General features: G+C 37.6%; 1 protein-coding gene across 1 annotated transcript in view; it reads right to left on the bottom strand.

The window, feature by feature from the left end:
• The window catches only part of Nalcn (sodium leak channel, non-selective), a 213,227-nt gene that overhangs the window by 164,310 nt on the left and 23,965 nt on the right, over nucleotides 1–24,952 (bottom strand). The window contains exon 6 of the mRNA XM_042697164.1: nucleotides 22,104–22,258. Within this exon, the coding sequence (XP_042553098.1) occupies nucleotides 22,104–22,258 (155 nt within the window). The remainder of the gene's footprint in view (nucleotides 1–22,103; nucleotides 22,259–24,952) is intronic.

The raw sequence follows: 24,952 nt of genomic DNA on the forward strand, positions 1-24,952 counted from the left end.
AATGAAATGTACATGACACTATGTTGAAAAATTAACTTTACAATTTAGGCGGGCAGGGGGGGGGAGTATAAGTTGTAGAGGTGGAAGAGAAGGGATGGTAGGGGAAAAACAAAGGAGGCAACAATGCCTGATAGGAAATGTACTTATCACTTTGCTCATGTAACTATAACCCCTCTGTACAGTATTTTTACAATAAAAAACTTATTTATTTTAAAAAAGAACTGCTGAACAGTACAACTGGGTCCATCTCCCTGCCAGTGCTATCACTGGTTACTAGTGTGTGACTCTACTTCTCCGAGACCTGGCTTCCATTTGCTCTGCATCACCGTCTTTGATTGTTTCTTGTGACTCTTCTCTCCTATTGCTGCTCAACAAGGTGGATAATGCCTGCACTGTTCATGTTGGGAAGTTTGACAGCCTGTAGAACAGTATGCACACAACCCTTCTCCATCTTTAACTCTGCTCCCACCTTTCTCCCAGTGCCCCTCCATGGTTGACGGGTGGAAAGACACCATCGCACACCACCTCAGCATATATGTCACTAGATGAATGGGATGTCTGAGATTAAACAAGTTGGTGTGAGTCAGAATGTAGTTCATTCGTCCTCCCAGCCTCCTCAGTATCAGTAACCCCATTTCAGAGATAAAGAAATGGAATCTAGCCAGTTAAGTTATTTGCTCAATCCAACCTAGCTAGGAAGGGGCAGTACAGGTTGGAGTTTCCCTTTACTCCTGCCGGAACACTCTGCTAGCAGATCTTCCTTGTGTGTTGGAAATGTGATGCTATTATCAAGTTGTATTTTCTTGGTCTCTTGGAGTGGGGCTTTGAACAGATGCTCTTGAAAGACATAGACATAGGGCAGGCATGGAGGTCCTGCTACTGGTAAACATTAACCACCTTGGACACTAGTATCAGTGTCCAAGGGAGGGGCTTGTTTCCCCACCACCATTACTAAAGTCTTCACAACCAGAAGAAGGCCTGGTCTCTTGTCTACCCCATTCCATAGATCTTTGAGTGCTAGCTTAGGTTTTTGAGTAAGAATCTTTGTTGAAAAGCTGCTGGCGTTAAGATAACAAAACAATGGACAGCTGCATTACTCAGCCCTGACCCAGGTGTCACCTACTAGCCACAGTGTTGTGGCTAAACTCCCTAATCTCCCTTTCTGAGATTATGCCAATGGAAAGAGTGGTCCTTTCACACATAGGCCCTTTCTATGTTTTAATTTTTGTATCAACACATGGACAAGTTGATTCTTATTTGTCTGTTATTAACAACGAAGAGACTGGGGCTCAGGAAAGCTGAGATGCATCCCTGAGTTTGCCCAGAAAAGCAAGCCTGGAGCAGTAGTTTAATGAATCATCTTGATGTCCCCAGCCTGCCACGCATGCCTAAGACTTCTGAACTTTTCCTGGCTTGGTTTTGAGGAATTTGAACAAATTCCTGTCTAGTATACTTTGTAGAAGCAAAAATGCTGCTTTTAAAGTTAAACAGACTAGCCCAAGGACAGGGAAGGGAGGGGAAGAGAAAAATTCCTTTATTTTGGGATTAGTAATAGTTCCTTTGAGTTTCAGTTTGGGGTGGTGAAAAAAATATTTCTACCTTCTCTCTGCTCTCTCTGTGCTCCTCAGATTAGTGTCTAGCAAGAATGGATAGAAACAGTTTTTTTTTTGTTGTTGTTGTTGGTTTTTTTTTTTTTTACAGTCTCAGAAATCACACCCAAAATCCAGCAAGATTTTTATTCCTTTTACCAGTCCATTAGGCATACTGAAGCAACATAAAATTCACAAATGACTCTTGTTTAGTTTTAAACGTATCTTCCAGTCATATTTTTGCTAACTGAAATTCCAACTACTGCCCTGCTTCATGATACAAGTATAATAATTTGAGAAGTAAGTATTAAGTAGAGAAACTATTTTATAAGAATAACTCCATTTTGATTTAACTAAACTGGCTCTTTTAGGAATAGATTATGGTTTGCTTATTTAAACCTGGGGCAGAAGTTTGCTTATTTAATCCTGAAGACATGGTGTTCTTTCCTTCTTCCTGGGCATGTGGCTGCCCAGCTGGGGAATATATTTCTTGGAATTTCCTGCATAGAGGTGTGGCCTTGTGACAAAGTTCTTGCTCATGTGGATAACCTCCAACAAAAATCCCTTTCCACCAACTAGAGAGAGAAAGGCTTTTCTGAGGGCAATCTTGGAATACATGCCCTGAGGGTAGCAGAGCTGATGAGCACAGCTATATTTTGGGAGGACTTCTTGGGTCAGAGTCTAATTATCTACGTACCTACTCAGAGTAGTGACTTCCAAAAAAATCAACTTGTGTTTTGCTTGAACCATTGACTTTGAGGCCTTCCCTAACAAACTTACTTTGTTTCACCTATTACACATAGTAATATTTAAAGTAGCTCATGGGCTATTTGGGCAAAGTTCTCAAAAATGGCTTTATCTTCAAAAGGTAAAAAAAAGTGTTATCAAAATTTAATATGTTGAGGGATGTGGACAGAAAGGAACCTTACTTCATTGTTGGTGGGAATGTAAACTTGTTCAACCACTTTGGAAAGCAGTATGGAGGTTCCTCAAAAGACTTCACATAGAACTCTCCTATGACCCAGCAATCCCACTTTTGGGCATTTACCCAAATGTTTACAAACAAGACCACACTAAAGCTACCAGCACAACTATGTTTATTGCAGCATTATTTACCATAGCTAAGATATGGAACCAACCCAGATGCCCCTCAGTAGATGAATGGATCAAGAAAATGTGGTATATATACACAATGGAATTCTATGCTTCCATCAGAAAGAATGGCATTGTCCCATTTGTTAGGAAATGGAAAAACTTGGAAAAATTTATATTAAGTGAAGTAAGCCAGGCCCAAAGAAACATAGGTCCCATGGTTTCCCTTATTTGCAATATCTAGTATATGTATGAGTCAAGTGGAAAAGGTCAGATAATGTGATGTTAGGAAAATGAACCCTTAGATATGTATTTTAATGCTTTTTTATTTCATGCATTTGTTTCTAATGCATTTATAAGATTATCTCTTTGTTGCTTTGTATGTCCCTCCCCCACAGTATAACCCCTGCTTTCACTATATTTGATGTCAGTATAACTTGTGGAGGAGATGGGGAAAAACCAGTTGTTTAAGGATACAGGTGGACCTGTTGCAACAATGAGAAGTACAAGTTGTCATGTCCAAAACGAGCTTTACAACGTCGGTGCGGTGGGGGGGGGGGGGGGGAAGGACAAGGATTGGGATTGGGGGGGAGGGGGGAGGCTGGGAAGGGATGTGAAGGGTAAACCAAAGGATGAGGCTGCAATGCTTGGTAAGAAATGTACGCATTATCCTGCCCATGTAATTGTAACCCCTCTGTACAGTATGTTCACAAATAAAATAAAATTAAATTTAAAAAATTTAATATGTTGACATTTTAAGATCACATACAAACATATAGACCAAAGTTGAAATTTCAGGGAAACAACATAGCAATGTTCAAAATATTTTTTTTTTTTTTTTTTTTTGCAAAATAGCTCTTTTTGCCCCTCACAAAATCACTCTATTAACCTTGTCATGAGTTACTGGCTTGCCAAACCAAAGGCATTCATTTTCTATATAAACCCTTCCCCTGAAGAATGAATTCTCCCCAGAGATCTAAGATAACAAGGCAAAATTTACAACATAATGTCACATAAACACTTGCTATAAAGATTTGCTTATGTTTTTTTGAAATGATCAAAAGAGATACTTTACATATGAGAATACTTTTTAAATATAGGGTTTTGATTTCATGGCTAATGTTACGATTCAGGAACATGAAAAGATAAAATTTTTTCTCAAGACTTTAATTTGTCTCATTTCATGGTTCTTAAAAGCTTCTTAAAGCAATGCTGTTTCTTACTGAAGGAAATGTTAGAACATAGGCAGAGTCCTAAGAATAGCAAACACACACACACACACACACACACACACACACACACACACACACACACACACACACACACACACACACACCTGCCTGTACCCACAAAATCCAAGTTTACCAAAATCAAATACAGTCATAGAATTTCACTTATATATATAAACAAAGTTTATACTTTGTTATTCTAGGCAAGGAGATACGAGAATTCTTTACTGTTGGAAAAGGAAGCATTTTTAGGTATTCATTGCAACTATGCTGAACTCTTATCCATGATGACAAGGCATGGCTACCTTAGACATATAAAACACAATACCACAAGAGTGTGGTAAAATGCAGAGATACATTTCCTTGTCTACCAGTCACACATACTTTGATATTTTGGCCCACCAACCAAAAAGTCTATTTTTTTTTTTCGTCCTCTTGCAAAGAATTCTTAAAAGAGTTTATAGGGATTTTCAACAAAAATTTAGAGGAATGCTGTCTGTCTGAAGGGAAATTCATACCATGTAGCCTTTGCAAATGCTTCCATTTTATGCAATAGGAAAGACTTTCATTTCAGTGATTGATGACCTAGTATTCAAAAAAAAACAATTAATTATGAGCCCTTATTTGTTCAAAATAACTTTAAAAAATCTAAGCCTGTGTCCTTTTTATTATTCAGTTACATTTTCTGTTATAAATAAGAAGATAAATGATAAAAATCCTGGCAGCTAAAGCACTTTCATCATCAGCATACTCTTCAAACTTCGCACGTTATAAAACAGAGATCTGTTCTGGAAATGAACAATTCTTCTGTTAATCAAGTCTGCTCTTCACTTGGGGTAATCGTTCTCTTCACACACAGACCATCTCTCAGTAAATCCCATTTAAACAACATGCATGATACATCTGGATCTTCTCTAATATTTCCTATGACCTTCTTGTCATCTCTTCTTTGGACGTCAATGGATTCTCCTATGTGGCTACAGCTTTCCTTGAGTTCCTATGTAGCCGGCAGAGTGATTCTCATCAACCTTCTCTCAATGTTCCAGTGGGTTCCCATGTCATTTAAGAACAAAAGCCAGGGTCGGCCACAATGGTCCACACTTAGAATTACAGCTATTCAGGGAGATCAAGAGGATCACAGTCTACGATCATTTCAGACAAAATGCTAGCATAGCCCCAACTTACCCAATAAGCTGGGCATGAATGAAATGTCAATGAAAGCATAAGTAAATAGATCAAAGTCCTGGTCTGGCCATAGAAAAAAGTGAGAAACTTTCTGATAAATAACTAAAGCAAAAGGGCTGAGATGTGACTCAAGTGACAGAGCCCCTGCCTAGCAAGGTCTAGGTTCAGTGTTTAAATCCAGTTTCTACTCTCCAACCCCAATAATAAAGCTCTATGGCCTGTGTCCCCTTTGAACTTTCTGATCAATTCCACTCCTTGTCACTCTCTCTATCGAGAATCACTTTCTCATTTGAGCCTTAGTGAGTCATTTGAGCATGCTTCCTTTTTCAGGCCCTCACTCTGGAAGTTTCCCTGCCCCCTATACTCTTCCCACAGAGAGCCAGTCGGTGGCTCTTGTTATTTCTAGGAAGCCCTCCTGGCTATTCTCTCTGAAACTGCAAACCCCACCCACAGCCCTCCCAGGTCCTCTTATCTGCTTTCGTTTTCTCATTAACATGAATCACTACAGACTGTTTATTTTATTCATTTTTTTCTTATTTTCTGTAGAATTTCTACCCTCAATAAAACCAAAGATTTTTCTCTGTTGTGAACAAATGCCTGACACCTTGGTGATTAGGTCCTTTAAAAATTATGATTGAATGCTGAAGGAATAAAACTATTTTTTCACATAATGGATCAGCCAGGAAGGAAAATGATAGAAAAAAATAGTAAAGAAACACCTGAACTGGAAATAAAATAGATATAAATCAGAGAATAGAATTCATGGCATAGGTAACAATGATTCATTAGCTGGATGCCAATTCCTCACTCTCATAATCCTGATCACAGCGGAGGTTGAGATGGGGAGGAGCATGTGTGGTTCAAGGTCATCCTGGGTGTCATAGCCAGGTACTGTGACATGTACCTCTCTTCCAAAGCTACAAGAGAGGTTGAGATTGAGATGGCTGATTCCAGGCCAGCCTGGGCTGAAAGGTGCTCAAGACTCCATTACTAGGGAGGGCCTGAACACATCCAACAGCCACAGCAAAATAAAAGTAGGTGGATCTTTGCTCAGACACAAGTCCAGGGAGGAAGTGGGACTCTATCTCAAAAATAACCTCAAAAACCACAGAGCTACAGCTGTGAAAACAGGGCTGGAGCCAGCCAAGCAAGCATGAGACTCAGAACTACAAGTAACACAACACAAACAAACAAACAAAACCCCCATAGTTATTAGATATGTCCATGAGTTAGAGAACCAGCAAAGAAACATAGAAGGTTGTTTATGTGAAATTTGGGTGCAAGGGCCAGATCAGCAGAGGAACAGTGGCTTTTCACTGCTGTGCTCTTTCTGTGGCAGATGGTGTCTTATCTTATAGCCTACATTGCTCTATTATGGATGGTGAGTCCCCAAATCTCTCTCTCTCTCTCTCTCTCTCTCTCTCTCTCTCTCTCTCTCTCTCTCTCTCTCTCTCTCTCTCTGTCTCCTTTTTATTTTTTTGTTGGTCATGGGGCTTGAACTCTGGGCCTAAGTGCTGTCCCTGAGCTCTTCAGCTCAAGGCTAGTGCTCTACCACTTGAGCCACAGAACCACTTCTGGTTTTGTGGTAATTAATTGGAGAGCAGAGTCTCAGGGACTTTCCTGCCTGGGCTGGCTTTGAACTGCGATCCTCAGAGCTTCACCTCCTGAGTAGCTACAGGCATGAGCCACCACCTGAGTCCCCAATCTCTATAACTGCAGCTATGCTCAAGATCCAGTTTCAGTTCAGCACCTTCAGCCATTACCCACAGAAACCCAGGAAATACTCAGAACTCTGCTCTCCATTTGAGCAAATCCACAGAACAATTATTCAACTAAAGATCAAATGCAAGCTAAACCAAACTGGTATAAAACAGTGAAAAAAATAAAATAAAGTTAAAAGAAGTATCTAGCACTCTATATTACATGAGAGCTACTTGGTATAGAATTTTTCCAAATGACTTTTTCTTAACCAAAAATATAATGAAATCCAAGACTTTTATATTTGATGTCCCTTTCATCTTTAGTGGGCAATAAAGGCAAGAATTATATGCAATTTGGGGCTGGGAAGGTGGCTCAGTGGTAGAGCGCTTGCCTTGCATGCATGAGGCCCTGGGTTTGATTCCTCAGCACCACATAAGCAAAAAGAAAAAAGCCAGAAGTGGTGCTGTGGCTCAAGTGGTAGAGCGCTAGCCTTGAGCTGAAGAGCTGAGGGACAGCGCCCAGTCCCAGCGTTCAGGCCCCATGATTGGACCCCCCCACACAAAAAAAAAGAATTATATGCAATTAAAGAAAGTTCTTTAAAATTTTTTAAAGAAGGCTCTAGAATTTTCAATAACCCCTCAATTAGAGATTCCTAAAATTGAAATTATTTAATATCCTGTCATGTGTGTGGCAATTTCTCAGCTACAAAGGAATTTTGAAACCTTTCCTAGTTTCCTCAAATTATAATTTACTAATATTAATTTTGAAAAGTGAGGGAACTATAATTTCTTAGTATTCTAAAATAAAGTATAATCTGGAAGCCTCTGGTTGCCACTTAGATTTGATTTTAGATTAAGGTTGGTATTTTTCTCCTGTATTTCTGTTTTAGAAATAAAAATCACAGAATCTGGGACATTTTCCATCTGAAATCATTTGGTTTTTAGCTTTGTACCTTTTAGACACTTGAGATGCTCGATAATGTCACAAAGTAGAATTCTTGCTGTGTGCTATTATTTCCACTGACACATAAAGTTAGCTTTTTATAGAAGAATATTAGGGTAGGAAAGAAAAAGGCCCTATTTTTGTATCCCATTAGATGGTTTACTGCCTTTTAAGATACCAATTATAAGGAATGGTCCATTACCTGTCCTTGTAGTTCTTGGAAATCTTCTCAAAAGATTTCCTGTGACTGTCAGCAGTGGGCTTTCTGAACTCCATCCCTTTTCCTGACAGATGCACAAGATGGGACTGCTCATGATTATTTTTGTACTTTATTCTTGGAGTGGAGACAGCTATAAGATCTGCCTTTCTTAGTATGGCTAGCCGCTCTTTTACTTGATTCTACCACCTTTTAAATGCAATCTCTTGTCACATACCTTATGTACCTTGATAATGCTTTCTCAGGATTAAAAGAAAAGGTGTCCAAAATTTCCAGTCATTAGAGCAATACTGCTAATTGCTGGATCAAATGACAATGCCATTTGAAAATGGGGGGAAGGTCAAACTCATTCCTGAGTTTGTGCCATCTTTCAACCCATACTCTTACTCATTTTGTCCACAAACTTAATCTTCAGTTAGAACATGGCTTCTGCTTAGAATACTACACACAATTCTGAGTTTTGGACTTCTGGCATCCTATCTTTTGTTAACTCCAAAAAAACTATAATCTTAACATAGAAAAGTCATGTAGAAAAACAGAAATCATATGAACAATCCAAGGGAAAAATGGACCAAGATTATGCACTGAAAAAAAGCTGATTGGCAACAAACATGCATAAAATTGACTATAACCTCATAACTTATTAGAAAGGTATAGAAATGTGCTTCTCATCTGTTTCATTGGCTAACCGTACACATTTCATTATCCCATATAAGTGAAACCACTCTAAGGGGACAAGATTCTCACAATAAAGTACTCTCAAATATGGAAGAAATTTAGACATATATATTAAAAAAATTAAAATGTGCATAGCCAGCAGCTCCATTTCCACAATCTAATATCTAGAACTACAAATTCATTGTACAATATTCATGCATAATATATTTAATATTTGAATGTCTGTCATCACATACAAGATGAAGATATTGAATATAATATGTGATAGTTATAGCTAGCCTAAATAAAATGGAGCCTATTTATTCAAATGTGAAGATGTAAACATTTCATATATTCTATGTAAGTATATATATATGTCTACATATGCAAATCACTTTGAAATTCTAAAAGAATATAGATTAACTCATGAAAAATGTTATTTTGGAGATACAGAAAGAGGACCAAAACTGGAAGTAGTCATCAAAAGAGACATTGTTTGTTGTTGTAGTAGTTTAAAGAAACAAATGAAATGTTTACTTATATAATCAAGTTTTTAAATTCAAGAAATATATAGATTTTACAGCCCTCATTCCTCAATACTAACATCTTACAAGTCAAACAGACATACATGTCTACTCTTACGTTTTAACTACTTGTAAGGGAGAACTATACCAATACATTCACCCAGTGTTTTGTTATTTAAATGTCACTGACTTTGGATTTTTGTTTTGTATTGTTTTTGTGAAACTGAGTCTTGCTATATAATTCAGGTGGGCCTCCACCCTCCTGCTTGGGCAGTCTGAGCGCTGATGTTACAGGTGTGCACTACCATAGTTGGCAAATACCATTACGTTCGTAAATAGTGACTAGATTTAATTTCATGGAGCTTGTTTTGCATACATATGTGTCGTATGTACATGCATGTGGAACATGAGGAGTTCACACGAACACAATGACATGACTTTCATCCTCAGCATTTAAATCCACCATGTATAAACACACATTATGCTACATAAAGCAAATTATATGGTACAAGTGTATAAATAATGATGCAAAAATTATTTGATGGTATACAATCAAATGCTAGGCTTTATAGTATATAACTTTATTAGCATTGGTATAAAATTCCTTACTTTAAGGTGTACTTTTATACTAATTCCCAAAGACAAATTAATAAATGTTTTCAGTTCATCAATTCAGTATCTTTAAAAAGAATATCAAAGAAATCATCTGTTTAATATTTGGCATGAAGACCTATCTGAGGCCCTATCTGTTAGTCAAAGGCTAGAGCTGATGATCCTCTATATTTAATTTCATTGCTTAACATCTATCACATAATCTATTTAGGGCCCACTTATGAAAACTGATATAAGAATTTTATAGGTAATTTAGTTTTAAACTCATTGTAAAGTAAAACGATGTTATTTTACCCTGTAATTAAACCTTAAAAATTCTAAAAATGTAATTCAGAAAGCAATCACAATACCCTAGCTTTATTAATAGTTTTTGTCTATTATGAAGACAAAAATGAAACTTGTGATCTTATTTTATGTATGCTTAAGAAACGTGAAAATTAATTGCATCAGTGAATCAAAAAGTCCACTTACAATTAATTTGGAGTAGTAGGCAGTGACAAAAAATAATGAAATTGCCAAATCTCTTGGCAGATGATAGGCTTAAATAACTCATAACTAGAGACCTTGAGCATTTTTCTTCACTAGAGTAAATGGCTCTGCCTTGTCAAAACTTGCCAAACAAATTAGAAATATAGTGTGTCATCATCTGTTGACATTATCAACCAATCTGCTCTCAGTCTTCAGTGTGAACAACACAGTGCAACTTTGCACACTCAGCTCAAGTAAATATATTCTTGGATTCTCCTTCCATAGTTCCTTTATAGTTACTCCATCTTCATAAAAATTTATTTCATTTTATTTCTATTTTTTTGTACTGAAAGAGGGGCTTGAACTCAAGGCATCTGCACTGTCCCTGAGTTTTATCCCTCACAGCTAGCACGCTACCACTTGTGCCACAGCTCCCCTTTCAACTTTTTGCTGGTTAACTGGAGATAAGAGTCTCAGGGACTTTGCTATCCAAGCTGGTTTTGAACCACTAGACTCAGAGGTTAACCTCCTGAATGTCTAGGCTTACAGGTGTGAGCTACCAGTGTCTGTCCAAAATTTAATTTTAGGATTGCCTTTCCTCAGTGAACGATGAAGTCAGTCATTTTAAAAAAATGTCCAATACAAGGAACATGACATAAAGCCTCCTAATTGACTCTGATTCTCCACCTATAATTCTCATCAACACTCACTGAAATATTGATTAGAATTCATAACCTATAAAACTGAGCATTTACACTGGAATTCAAAATGGAAATAAAATAGGTGTCTTGATTTCCTTCAGGTTAGGGGAAATAAAAATGGGAAACAGTCATACGTTCTACATGTAAATGAAGTATGTAGGCAGTGTGTTTCCTAGGGTGCTGATGCTAACAACAGCCTGAAGATTTGTACTTGGTTGGCTATGGTACCCTCCCAAACACCTGACTTTGTTGTAGGCTGAGACTCTTCTATGGTACAGATGGACATATCTGTTTTGAATAAACATTCTGCCCCAGCTAACCAAGGAAGTGGAAACTGAACCAGTTAACATCATATGATATCAACATTTAGGAAATTGCATTGTTAATATCATTCTATTTAATTGTAACGGAAAGGACAAAATTTTACTATCAAGGATTAAATGGCATATATGCTATATAATTCTATTACTTCTGGCTGTTGTAACTTTAAGTAATTTGAGTATTTATTATCCATCTTAATTGATTCATAGTGGAGTTAATGATAAATACAGAACTGATGCTACAGTGAAATGATTCTTCAAGTCTAAGAATTAAAGTAAATGAAGTTAGTATTAACAAGTAATATTTCGGTAGACTCCCTTTTTGAAAAATGGAACAAAGACAAACTAAAGCTTAATGCCAGAATTTAAAATATTTTATCAGGTTATGCAATGTCTATGTTTAAAATCTGCTTTCTCCCCCAACGATGTTCTTACTGTTACTTTTTGACAACTGTTATTGTGTTTGGTTTTGATTTCCTTGAAGGACTAAGTTCTGGACAGGCCACACCAAAATATCATGGGCATGGCCACTTGATGGGCGGTGGGTCTCTACAGATCCTTTCAGATTATGCTAATGAAAGGTATGGTGCTGCTGCATGTGATGGTGCAGAGTGTGCCTCAGCTAGCCAATTGGTTGGTTTCATGAACAATTGTGGGGATCTGTAGGCAGTAACACACCGAAGGGATGCCTGAATACTAAAGAATTCTACCTGAACCATAGTTCCTCATCTGTCACAGCACCGCCACTAATGCATTTTCACTTTCTTTCCCTTCATATGATGGCAAAGGGCCACTGCACTCACAACTCATTAGTCTTTTTTTTTTTTTTTTTTTTTGTCAGTTGTGGGGCTTGAAATCTGAGCCTAAGCACTGTCCCTCAGCTCTTCAGCTCAAGGCGAGCGCTCTACCACATGAGCTACAGTGCCACTTCCGGTTTTCTAGTGGTTTATTGGAGATAAGAGTTTCACGGACTTTCCTGCCCGGGCTGGCTTTGAACCGCGATCCTCAGATCTCATCCTCCTGAGTAGCTAGGATTACAGGCATGAGTCACCGGCGCCCAGCTTTTTTCTTGTTTTGTAAGGCAGGATTTGTACTTGCTAAGCAAGTGATCTACCCCTTTCGGGAGCCATGTCCTAGTCCTTTTTTGCTTTAATTTGTTCTTCAGATAAAGTGTTGTGTTTTCATCTCGGCAAAATTCAAACGAAGATCTCCCCAACTCTTTTCTCACTCCACAGTCATGTACCACCATGCCTGCTCTTATAAACCTTCATGAGACTAGACCATTAGGTCAAGTACCCGATGCTGCCCCTTGATTTTGTGTATCTGCTACCAAGACTTCCAGCATTATTTCCCGGTAGCTCAGCATACTCTCAACTCCTCTGTCAAGGTTTCAACCTCATTTTCACAACAAGTTTACCCCTTTCTTTTGTTCTCTGTACAGAGAGTGCTAGATGTTTTCTGATAGCTGATTTTCTTTCTGAGGCTTTGCAGTGTGATCATAGACAGATGTAAGCTAATTAGCCCCTCCAGGTGTCTTCCTATAGGTTAAAACACAATGGCCAAGACACATGATGGTAAGAGGCACCATCAATTATTCTGACTTGATTTCTGTCCTCTCTGGCCTTATTCAAGAAAACTTCATAGAAGTCAGCTTACTGAACAACAACAAAAACTAATGCAAGATATTCTGTTCAAGCCAAGAAATTTGGTTGAGACTTGGGAGTTTACCTAATTGATCTATGCTTATTATTTATCACTGTTTAGGTTTTACTTAGCATATTGCAATGCAAGTATATTTAAAGTTATGTTTTATGATAATAAGTGTTTTGATAAGACTGAAAAGAGGCCATATAATGTTGTAGAAAGAACATAAAACTGGGTTTGGATCCTATTTTTCCCACTTTTTATTTGAATGACCCTAGAATTGTTTGCACTGTAATTTCTTCACTCATTACGTAGTAATGTTGAATCTTGGTAAACAGTAATTACAATCACAGTTAAATTTTATTGAGAACTCTTGGGTTTGAGGATGAGAATAAGCTAAGTTAACCTCCCTGTTGCCCTCTGCCATTTGCATGATGTTTTCTCTATTTTACAGACTGAAGAGGTGAAGGAACTTGTCCACTGCAACCTGCCTGGTTAGATACTGACTGCATCCCAAGACAAAGTACTTTTATCTGGTCTTGAACAGCTCAGAAACTCACTGCTGTGGCTCCACCCTGGAGACATGGTGGTTACAATCCTAGCTGCTTATCCCTGCTCCTGAGGAGCTGGGGCAGTGTGGCACAACAATTGGACCTACATGCAACATCCACCTCCCACATGTTCTTTACCTGAAAATCTCTTCCATTTTGATGTGATGTCAATATTTTCCTTCACCATTCATTTTAAAATGAAATAGCATATCTATATTCAGAAATGTACATGATTATTTTGTAGGAATTGCCTGGGAAAACATGTGAGTTTTATGTTTCATTAATTCTGGACTCAGGTTTTTACTTCACGTTATGTTTTATTTGCTAATGCACTTATGTGAAGGGTAAAAGCATTTGAACATCTGTTACTATTAATATAAAAAGGATGAAGCATCTTAAATTTTGATCTATCAGAATGGTTCCCAGTGCTCAACCATTGTGGTTGCTGCCAGGGACTGGTGGCTTTACGCCTGTAATCCTGGCTACTCAGAAGATTGAGATCTTAGAATCATGGCTGATGACACCTCAGGTAGGAAATCTGTAGGACTCTAATCTACAATAATTTACCAGAAAGAACTAGAATGAAGCTCTGGCTCAAGTGGTAGAAAAGAATCTCAAGGACAGCATCCAAGTCCTGAGTTTAAGCCCCAGAACTGGAAAACACACACACACACACACACACACACACACACACACACACACACACACACACAGAGTTACCATTGCTGATTTGTAGTCTTTATCTCATTGTTATATTTTCATTTTTCACACAAATCACTGATATATTGTCTTACCAAACTATACTGTGTGGTATAATGATTTAGCACTAGACAGAATAAAATATAACATTAAAAATAGAATCTTCGTAAAATTTTAAATGCCTGTGAATATTTATTTACTCATCAAATTTTAAGAATGGGCACAAAAATGCATTATATATGCTGCATATCAAATCATATATATGTCATTTCAAAAAAAACCAGATCGTGTTGTTACATAAAAAGGCTAATATTAGAACAAAGCAAAAGCTGTAGATCAATACATTGGTTTTGCTTACTTAGCTACCTCCTTCTGTCCCCATCCCCACCTTCTGTCCAACCCATGCAAGAAATAGATCTATACAAGTGAATAATTATTGAATGTCTAAAAGAGATCGATATAACATGAACAAGCCATGCAGCAGGGAGAGTTTGAGAGAACATAAAATCTGACCTGCGATCAGTGCATGGAGGCCCGTGATTTGCAGCTAATGCTGGGGACAGTGCAGCTTCCAGGGTTACTGCTACCAGCAGACAGTACAGGCCAGGTAAAGTGCTAATACGTGGTGCACACTTGAAAAGTACCGAGGAAGCTCTATATCTCCCGTCAGCATGGGAAGAACCTACCCTCCAGCTCAAAAAGCAAAAGTGCTGACTTCTCATGATCCATGAGGGCCAAGAGTCTCCTAAGACAAATGGAGGTCCCAGCCCAGTGCCCACTGCTATGTCATCCAGATTTACTTTGCCCTGTACAGTGCAAATACTCTGGGGGTCCTCCCTTCCTCAGCCCCAAAGGTAACAGAAAGATTGGTTCCAGCATGGTCAAGATCTATGAAGTTGTAGCAAATGCAGGGCAGACAATAGTGCAGGCTAGAAACCTCAGAAACAGAACTCAGTGAAGATAAACTCACTGCCAAATATGAAGAACCACATGAGAAAATGGGCTACTACAAAGGAAACTTCAAAAACTCAGAACAATGGGAAACGTATTCTAAAATAAGTGTCATTTAAGTGATTAATGTGATAAAGATGAGAAAGAAAACTATATCTATTCTGTATTATTCTTATAAAATGTGTATCTGTGTAGCACAGTCCTATTATTACATTAAATACTAAAAACCACTTAAATATTTTTTAGTAAGGGAAGAACTGAAAGCATTTTACTACTTACCATGGCATTACTAAAGAAGAAGGAAGAACAGGAGAAAAGGAAGAAATTACACATGACAGAATTCCTGCATTTTCCTATATAATATTTGCATATTTTCTGAAGTAATTTTGTATAAGCTTGCAGCATATGACTATAAATGCTAATTTCTTAGAAACTACTAGATATTGCCTAAAATATTATTCTCCATGTAAGAAAAAATACCATCATTTTTTGCTCTCAGAAATCCACTTTTTAAGTCTCTTTCCATTGTCTGATGATAAAAACTCCCCCTAGCAGTTGTCTTTTTAAAATCTATTTAATAGGATCTCAGGACAGCTGCTAGACACCAGACAGGGGTTATCTCTCTTAATCACATTTACAGCATCTACCTATAAAACATCCATCTTCCTATCATTCTGATTAATACCAGAATCTAATAAAACTCAGACTTCAGGCCTTTAAAAACAAACTCATACTTTAAGCTGCAATCCATCCCAGACACATGATAAAATCATGGTGTTTGCTGCAAGGTTTTATCAGTTTGACTCAAAATTTTTCTTGTGAATTTCATGACCTTATTCTCTATTTGACAAGAGAAAAAATGTCAGATTATCTTTGTCCCATGTTAGAGTAATTTCTTCAGAAAACAGGCATTAGACTTAAAGAGTAACATATGCATATACCCTTTGGGCTGAATTCTGTTATTTGTCTCTTCCATGTGTTTTTTTTTTCCTCATAAAGATCAATAAGTAATTCTAACAGCAGCACTAAACATGCCTTCGGTGCTTTCTCTGAAAGCATTATGAATCTCAATTACATGTTTTACAAATTAGTGTTGATTGTGGCTTTTTTATGCAACTGCAGTAAAACATGTACATTCTGTAATAAATCAGTTTATTTTCTCTCCACTTGTAAAGTTCTCAGCTGATATTTCTACTAAGCAATCTCTTCATATTTTATCTCCATATTTAATATTAGATGCAGTAAAAAAATTATAAGAATAAAGCACCAAGCACACATTGTATCAAAATGGAGACATTCCACCTGTATCATTGTGGTACACAGCATGGCTCCATTCCCTGACCTTAACACCACCAGTGATGAGCCAAACCACACAGTCTTCACATCAATGTTTAATAAAACTGATTTATGGCTCATGCAGGATGAGAATCCATATCTTACAAGCAGCATTACCAGCCAAAGAACAGAAATGCCCTGAAGTAAATCATAGCTGTAAGGTGCAATATTTCCCTTTGGAAAACACAGTATGCTTTGATTTCAACCACCATTACAACCTTCTTCCCGAGCCATGTGGGGTAGGCCAGGGGACCCAGCAGTCCCAGTTCCTCTTTCATTTCCCACATTTTTTTCCAGGGCCCAATTAATTTTGTGACACCCAACAAAGTTTACAAAGGTTACAAGTCATCGCCTTCAATTTTTATGAGCAGCCAAAATTCACATGTGAACTTCCCTGCAGCTAACAATCTAGTTTCCTACCTAGTATTTTAGAAGGGCCTATACAGTAAAGTTTGGTCCTTGTTAATAAAGAGGAGTGATAAAGCATATGATATTTATGTAATATTTAAATAAATATCAATTCATAATAAATCAATGTCTATTTTCAAAGCAATTCTTGATGAAATGGCTGGCTAATTTATGATGGCTTAGGAAGCAAAATAAAGTATTTACATCTCAAAGAAGAGAAAATAAATCTAAGTACACAAGAGAAATGAATGCATGCTCCTAAACATTACATATAGTTAACATATAGTTAACCACTAAGCAAGATCAAACCATAAATTAGGGCATTCTGAAAAGACTTAACTAATATATATGCTTTCAATACTGTATGTAGTGCAGTCATTTAACTTATTCTGGGTGTTTTAAAACTGGGCTTTTTTTTTTCTATTCTTACATTTCTAAAGATGATTAACAAAAAGTGCCTCATGTCATTTTCCCTCCTGATGACTTTTCAGGATGAATCTTACCACTCAATTATACACAATGGGTTATCTGACCCACACTGAACATGTTTCGTGTTTTGCTAGACTATACAATTAATGGAGAGTTGAGACCACTCCCTGAATAGTTTTGTAGTCACCTCCTGTAGGAGGGATTTTACTTTCATCTGGAAGATCATGACAAGGAAATTGGTATTTTAATGGTGTTTCTCTGATTTGTTTGACAGAGTTGGTACTGCCTGTTTTCTTTTTTACCAGCACATGATGTACTTGGATAGTGGTCATGTGCATTAGTACCCACCATGGGTGAGAGGAATGCTGACAGTTTCTTGCAAAACTAAAAGCCAAACTGGTCTGCAAATTACCTCTGAATGTTTTCCTTCCTTCAATACTGAATTAATTGGGACCACAGTTGATAAAGACAGCCAGTTATAGAGATTGTGTGAATCATGAGAGGGGAGTTGGCGATGTTCATCTCTAGATCTTTCCACTCTGTAACTATTGCTCCCCATGCTTCAACCATGGGATCTGAAAGTGTGGTAATGGATTTTGTGATTTTCAAATGTGATCTTCCCTTTTAAACAATGCATGGTTCTCAACAGGTTTAGGAGAGTAGAGGTGTGACAATTAAAATTGGTAAAATTTACATTCCATTCCATACATCCTATAGCTTTATTAGCTTTGTTCTTACTACAAACTGGTGCTAGTGACTTGGCTAACTAAATCATACATTGGATGAATGCCTTCAAGAAGATTCACATAAATTATAGCATCTGTCCCTTCAAAAATATTTAAGAGTTTGATGCATTTTTCCCATAAGGAACTTATGAGTACTATATCATTATATCCTAATGTTGATTATTAATTAGAAAGTCCAGGTACCAATTATGAACCCTAAAATTTGTTTAATCATTTTTCATCTAGATGCCCAATGAATGCTTTCTTTCATTTTGAAGTCCGTCAATTTTATTAACTTATGGCTTAGTGCTGACTGATCTGTGTTCTTTTCCTGAGATACATTGTAGCCTTTTAATATATACACTCTGTTCTTTCTTTTTCTGTAAAATTTTCAATGAGCTATATATCTCAGTCTTTTTCAGTTTTAAATGTACCTACAGTTCATTTTTATAGACATGACTATGATTCTTTTTATTAGTATTTGTCATCAAAATCAAGTTTCTTAAGAGCATATTTGTCACTATTTTATTAGGGGAGTAGAACATTCAGGAGCAGTGGGGTGAGATTATATTCTTCCAAAGTCCTTACGATAAAAATCCAGAATGCCAGCATGGTGGGTGAGTATGAGTCCTTATGGTGTGGTATGGGGGATGAAGAAGTCAGAGAGCTCTCACTTCCCACTATACGAATATACCGCAAAAAGTGAGTCCCTACCAGATACAAAACAAGCCAGTGTGTTGGTCTTGGATTTTCCAGCTTCATTGTCCATGAAGGATAACTCTCTGCTGTTTGTAAGCTGTTCCATCTGTGGTATTATAGCCTCACAAGTGCACCGAGACAGATGTGTGTGTTGTTACTGTGGTTACAGTAGTCCAGTGGATTTCACACTAGAGTCTCATGCAGAGCTTTTATAAGGCATCCGGGTCTTTCATTACTCTTAAGATTTTTATTTAATCATCCTGTGAATGTCACATGTATTCTAGTGTTTATCTCAGCCCTATTCACAATGCCAAGATAAGGAAGAAATGTAGGCGTCCACTGGCAAATAAGTGTATAAAGCAAATGTGTGCATATATATGAAAAAATACCAAGTCATTTGTAACCAGGCTAGAACAAAGTGGTGGTTCATCAGGCTGCAGAAGATGGGAAAGGAAAGAGGGTATGCTTAACAGGTGAAATGGATGGAATGGAAGAATAACGACTAAGGACCTATAAGGTAACTATGGGTGACAGAATGTAATTACATAGTTCAAATTTATGAGTAGAGGCAGGGTGCTAGTGATTCATGCCTGTAAACCTAAACTTCATGCCTGAGATCTGAGGGTTGCTGTTCAAAGCCAGCACATGCAGGAACTCTTATCTCCAATTAACTGCCCCAAATAACCTGGAAGTAGAGTTGTGGATCAAGTGGCAGAGCACTAGTCTTGGGCAAAAAAGCTCAGGAACACTGCCGAGGCCCTGAGTTTAAGCCCCAGGACTGGCATATAGACCAAAACAATAATGACAGATTTCATAAAAGAATCAAAATTCAGTGTTTTGCTTGGTAATTTGGTTAGTAATAACAGGGAATATGTTCCATTTTAATTAATCATTATTATTCACCTATACAATTATACAGTCCAAATTCATATGCACAGCTAGGCACTTCACTATGTTTAAAATTCAACTGGATACCTAAACTAGATACCTAATGAAATTATATCTTTGCTTCATTTTGGAGTAAACACTGTCTTTTGTTTCCATAAGACCTTTGAAAATCATCTCCTAAAGCACAGCAGTTTATATATCTAAAGTGATATCTAATATTAGGGAAAAGATATCCATTTTAATATAAACTGTAATACCCATTTAAACATTTTTTGATTATAGTACTAAGTCAACAACATTTCACTAGCAAGCAATGGTGATGAATTCAATTATCATTTGAGACAAAGAAACACATAGACTAATTTAGCTTATGCTGAAAGAAAGGTTATGAGGGATAGTGAAAATTGCCAAGAAAAGCAGACAAAATCAAGGAAAAGAACAAGAAAACATCTCAGTTTTCTATTGTGTTCCACATCCTAATACAAACATGATTGGTTGCTGATGGAATCTGAGGGACACACATTTTGCCTTGTCATTAGTAAATATTTATAGAGGGCTCCTGAGGAGGCAGAGAGTGCACAAAGCCCTAGAGACATGCAGATGAGGAGATATACTTCCTATTTGCAAGGATTTTAAATCCTCTAGAGATAAATGCAAATCAACAGTCTAGTCTCAGTAAGACAAGAGTGTGGTGGGAGCCTACTGTTTCCAAGGATATTATCTCTTAGCATTCTTCCTCCCCACCCAACACTCTTAATAAGGAGACTGTTTCTCATGGAGAGATTTTACCCTTTATTAACTGAAGTTGCTATATAAGTCACAGTGATGAAGAATGAACCAACTCTGATATAATCAGTGTGCTGAACTGTGGCATAACTGCTGCATTTTAAATGATCGGGATGTGCTCAGAGGTATTCTTGAAAAGGCAGATCAGCCCTTGAATATTGGCCACTCTTCATAGGAGACCTGGGTACTTCTGGTTAGCCTCACAAACTGCAGTCCTGCATGCTTAGCCTAGCTAATTGGATTGCTGGACTTTGTTCCCTACAGTTGGCCCGATCTATACATCCTATTACCTATACCACAGCCCCTGCTCATGCCTGAGAGTAAGTAGAATAATCTCTAGAAGGCCTCAGTGCCTCTCAGACACTGGAGAGGATTTAAGATTGTGTATAAAGGCTGTACGCCAGTAGATCATGCCTGTAATCCTAGATATTTAGGAGGCTGAGTATCCTAGTTCAAAGCCCTGGAAGGAAAGTCCATGAGACTCTTATCTCCAATAAACTACTCAGCAAAGGCCAGAAGTGACACTATGATAGAACACTAGCCTTGAGAAAAGCTCAGAGACAGAGCCCAAGCCCAGAGTTCAAACCTCAGGAGTGGCCAAAAGAATTTGCTTAAAAAGGAACATAGGTTTGAGTACAGAGAATTAAAATTCTTCATATTAGCTGGCTTCTAGGTTTTTGAGAAATCTAGAAAACTATCATAGAAAAAAATCATAGAAAACAATGTCATTGTTCAACAGAAATGAAGAATATTATTTAACTGTGGTATTAGAAATCCACGACAGGCATAGAAGAACATAAGAATTAAGCATAGAGGTGTTAACTTTAAAATTGCTATTTTCATTTTCTCAGCCCACGTTCAAGTAGTTTATTTGTGGTGTCAATAAATCAGGAAAGTGTTTCTCAAACAATACAAGATGGTCACATATTCTTCCTAATATCCCAACTTAGAGTTTGTTACACCATTCTAGCGCTGACCTGGACCAGTGCTCACCCCTGGTCACAGCATCTCTTGCTGTAGTTTCTCACTGAGATGTAAAAGCCAAGAAATAACAGCACGACCACCACTCATTCCTTAAGAACGGATTTCAGTAACAATTCCCTACATCCGTAGAGGAAATAGGTACAACTCGCATGCAACTGGAATAAAGACAATGGAATTAGCTAAATAGCAGATGCTACTTCCTTTTCATTATTCATCTAGTGGCACACGCAGGACTTCACAGGACACCCCAAGAAGCAATGTATCCCTCTGGCATATTAGACTCAGATCAAAGCATTCCCCATATATCTATGATACAGTGAATTTACATTCATTATTTCATAAGCTGCTCTCTACTGTGGCGTACTCTTCAACTCATTTATAAATGTCTCATACTGTAATTTCTTGAGATGAACGTTGGTTACTGGGGTAGAGGTACATGTAAAGAGAGAGGAGCTCTTGTTTATCTTTGAGTCAACACTCTAAAACTTATTTGATAAATATTTTCCAGTGCTATAACTAAGAATCAAAAGGCTAAAATGCAAGACCTTTAGCTACATAAACACTGTGGAAGGAATATAAAGGCAGACAGCCTACGTTTGGCAGACTGTAGGGTAGAAGAGACTATCATGTAGGCATAGGAGTAAAAGTCACATTCAGGTTTTTATCCTGCAGCCATAACATGCAATATCAATGATAGGATTATGTTCTCTGTTTCATCAACATCATAAAAGAGAAAGCAAAAAATGTGCTTTACAAATAAGACAGACCTATCTCATTAAAGCCACTGTAGCCCAGCTCTTGCCTGCTAAGGCCCAATTCTTCCAGGTCCATGCATTTAAATCCCGGTGGGCATTGGTAGCCTTCTTCTAGCTCTGGAGAGCAGTGTGTATCAGGGATGGCTAAGCTATTCCAGGTTACGTTCCTGCGAACAATACACCACAGCATTAGCAATGAATAGTTGGACTGTTTTCATTAACTACTATATGTGAACAGAGGTTTGAGTTTCATGACTTGTGAATAGTATGCAGAACATCAATGTCATGTTAAACCTTCACAAATGATACTTTAATCATTCCCAATATGGTGCCTTAAAAGAATTCGACAATGAGTGCTTCTTGTCATTAGAGAATGAGATCTAGATCAACATCGGGAACAAATGAAATTTTCCTAGAGATGTGCAAGAAATGTTAACTTGTCTAGGGATTCTTTATTATTCACAAAATACTTGCTCCTACTATAGGCACAGACTCTACTTCTCCATATATATAGAGAGAGATGTATATATACATATATATACATTTATATATATGTATATATACATCTCTCTCTATATATATACATATCTATCTATAGATAGATAGATAGATAGATAGATAGATAGATAGATGATAGATAGAGAGATGGAAGTCCTAGGGGTTCAAACTTATGGCCTCATGCTTGCTGGGGAGAGGCTCTACCACTTGAGTAATTTCCTCTATTAAAGGGGTAAGTAAAATCCAGAAATGCAAAGTGACCTATCAAAATGAATGTGTATTTTTTAAAATCTCATTTGGCATTACGTATATAGAAAGACATCATAGTTGCCACACTTTACTACTGGCAAACCTGCAATATGATACACAGTATCCTGAAGGGTCTGCTTTCTCCCACCTTGTAAAACAGCTTTACTATAACGACCTCCCAACAGTCTCCAGATATCAGCTTCTGCACTTACTTTGGGGTCTCCTCTCCATGGAAATCTACCTCCCGTCTTTCCTTAGCTCACCACAATTTGGAGCCTGTAGCTCCCAGCCTGAATGGCACTTTCTTAGAGGAGCCATTTCAAGCCTCTCAGACCAGGCCAAGTTTCTCTGCTGTCAGCTCTCAAAGTGCCCTGACTTCTGCTTCTGACACTTGGGCTGAGGGTGATTCCTATTTGTGTGGTCATCTGTTCCTTGGGTTTCTCTCAAGCAATGGTTCCCTAGTAGAACCTCTCAGCCCACTATATCCCTGAAACATAGCCAGCGATGGCTAAATGTTTAAATGTATGTGTCCACTTGCTTAGACTATGGTCAAATGTATGTGTCAATTATGGTGCCCAGTTGTTTGGTGAGACTCTATTCTAGGTGTATCTGTAAAGATGAGTTTCAGAAGTGATTAACATGTGATTCAGTAGGCACTGAGTAAAGCACATGATCCTGCCTAATAAGAGTAGAGCATCTCATCAGCTGAAGGCTTCAGAGAAGGACTGAGGTCTTCCAAAGAAGGCACTAAACATTCTGATTGCAGTTGGACCTACATCCAAAATGCCTGCCAGAATTCCCGCCAGCCAGTCTGCCCTGAAGATTCTTGCCAATTCCTAGAATTGCATGAGTTAAATCCTTAAAATAAATCTCTTTATTTATACATCTCCTTTGAGCCAATAAACAGTTGTATTTCTCCGGAGAACTTTAATGCCCAACTGATGTGTTAAAGCTACTTTCTGAACAAATGAATGAATGTGACCTTCTACCATTATTTAAATCAGTGGTGGAGTCATTTACCTTAAAGAAGCTATAGAAAGAAACTCTCAGATTAGTGCATCCTGTTGTTTACATGCATTTCTTAGTATGATACCTACACATTGGCATGGATTTTCAATATTTTAAATTTCTGGCTGTAGTAGTTTCCACATTTCAAAACAAGTACTGGAATCCCTCTGAGAAGTTAATTATTTCTCAAAAGGCTTTAATTATCCTCCTGGCATATGTTTTTTTTAAAGTTCTTAACAAAATACCCTATTTACAAATAACATTATGTAGGAATTTGAGATCTAAGAAAATGTGTCGTGAGCCTGTTGCTAAAATTGTCTATAATAACAGCTCCAAATAATGCCTTAGGACTTTACAGTTCCATGGTTTTAAATTAACCACTAATCTTAGTAGCACAGAGCATTGAGCTGCATATTGGAAACCGAGAATTATCATTGCATTTCAATGATTATCCAACTTAACTACTTTGAACGCTCATTTTAACCATGTTAGCTTTGGTTTCCTCATCTGTAATTTTCTAGCAATTTAGAAAGCAATTACAAGGGCTGAGTGTGATAGTTCATGCCTATAATCCCAGGTACTTAGGAGGCATTTATCAAGAGAAGTGTAGTTTTAGCTTGGTCCGTGCAAAAAGTTAGCCAAGTTAACATCTTAATCTATAAGCCAGTAGTGTCGGCAATCACTTGAGGTCCCTGCTCAGCAGGATGAGCAGGAGGACCCCAGTCCAGAGCTAGCCCTGTGGAAAGAAGAAGAAGATAGAAGAATCTCAAGACTTTGAGTTTAAAGCTCAGTACTGGAAGAAGGAAGGAGGGGAGGAAGCAAGGAAGTTCCCAGTGTGCCATCATCATCTTCCATATGAAAGAGAACACATTCATGAAAAACAGTGTGACATGTAATTTCATCTCCAGGACCCAGTAGGGATGATTACTGTAGCTCTAAATCTTGTGTTCAAATTCTTCTCTTTCTCAAAAAGTCAGCATTATCTACTGTCTCTGCTTTTTGCCATGCAGTTCTTGTGGCTCTTCTATAGTTATGGTCACTGATGAATACAATTTTAGGATTAGTTAGCCTTTTTTCAGAAATTATCTTTACTATATTCTTAATGG

Source organism: Dipodomys spectabilis, unplaced genomic scaffold (genome assembly GCF_019054845.1).
Source record: "Dipodomys spectabilis isolate Male_0828 unplaced genomic scaffold, ASM1905484v1 ptg000215l, whole genome shotgun sequence".
NCBI lineage: Eukaryota > Metazoa > Chordata > Mammalia > Rodentia > Heteromyidae > Dipodomys > Dipodomys spectabilis.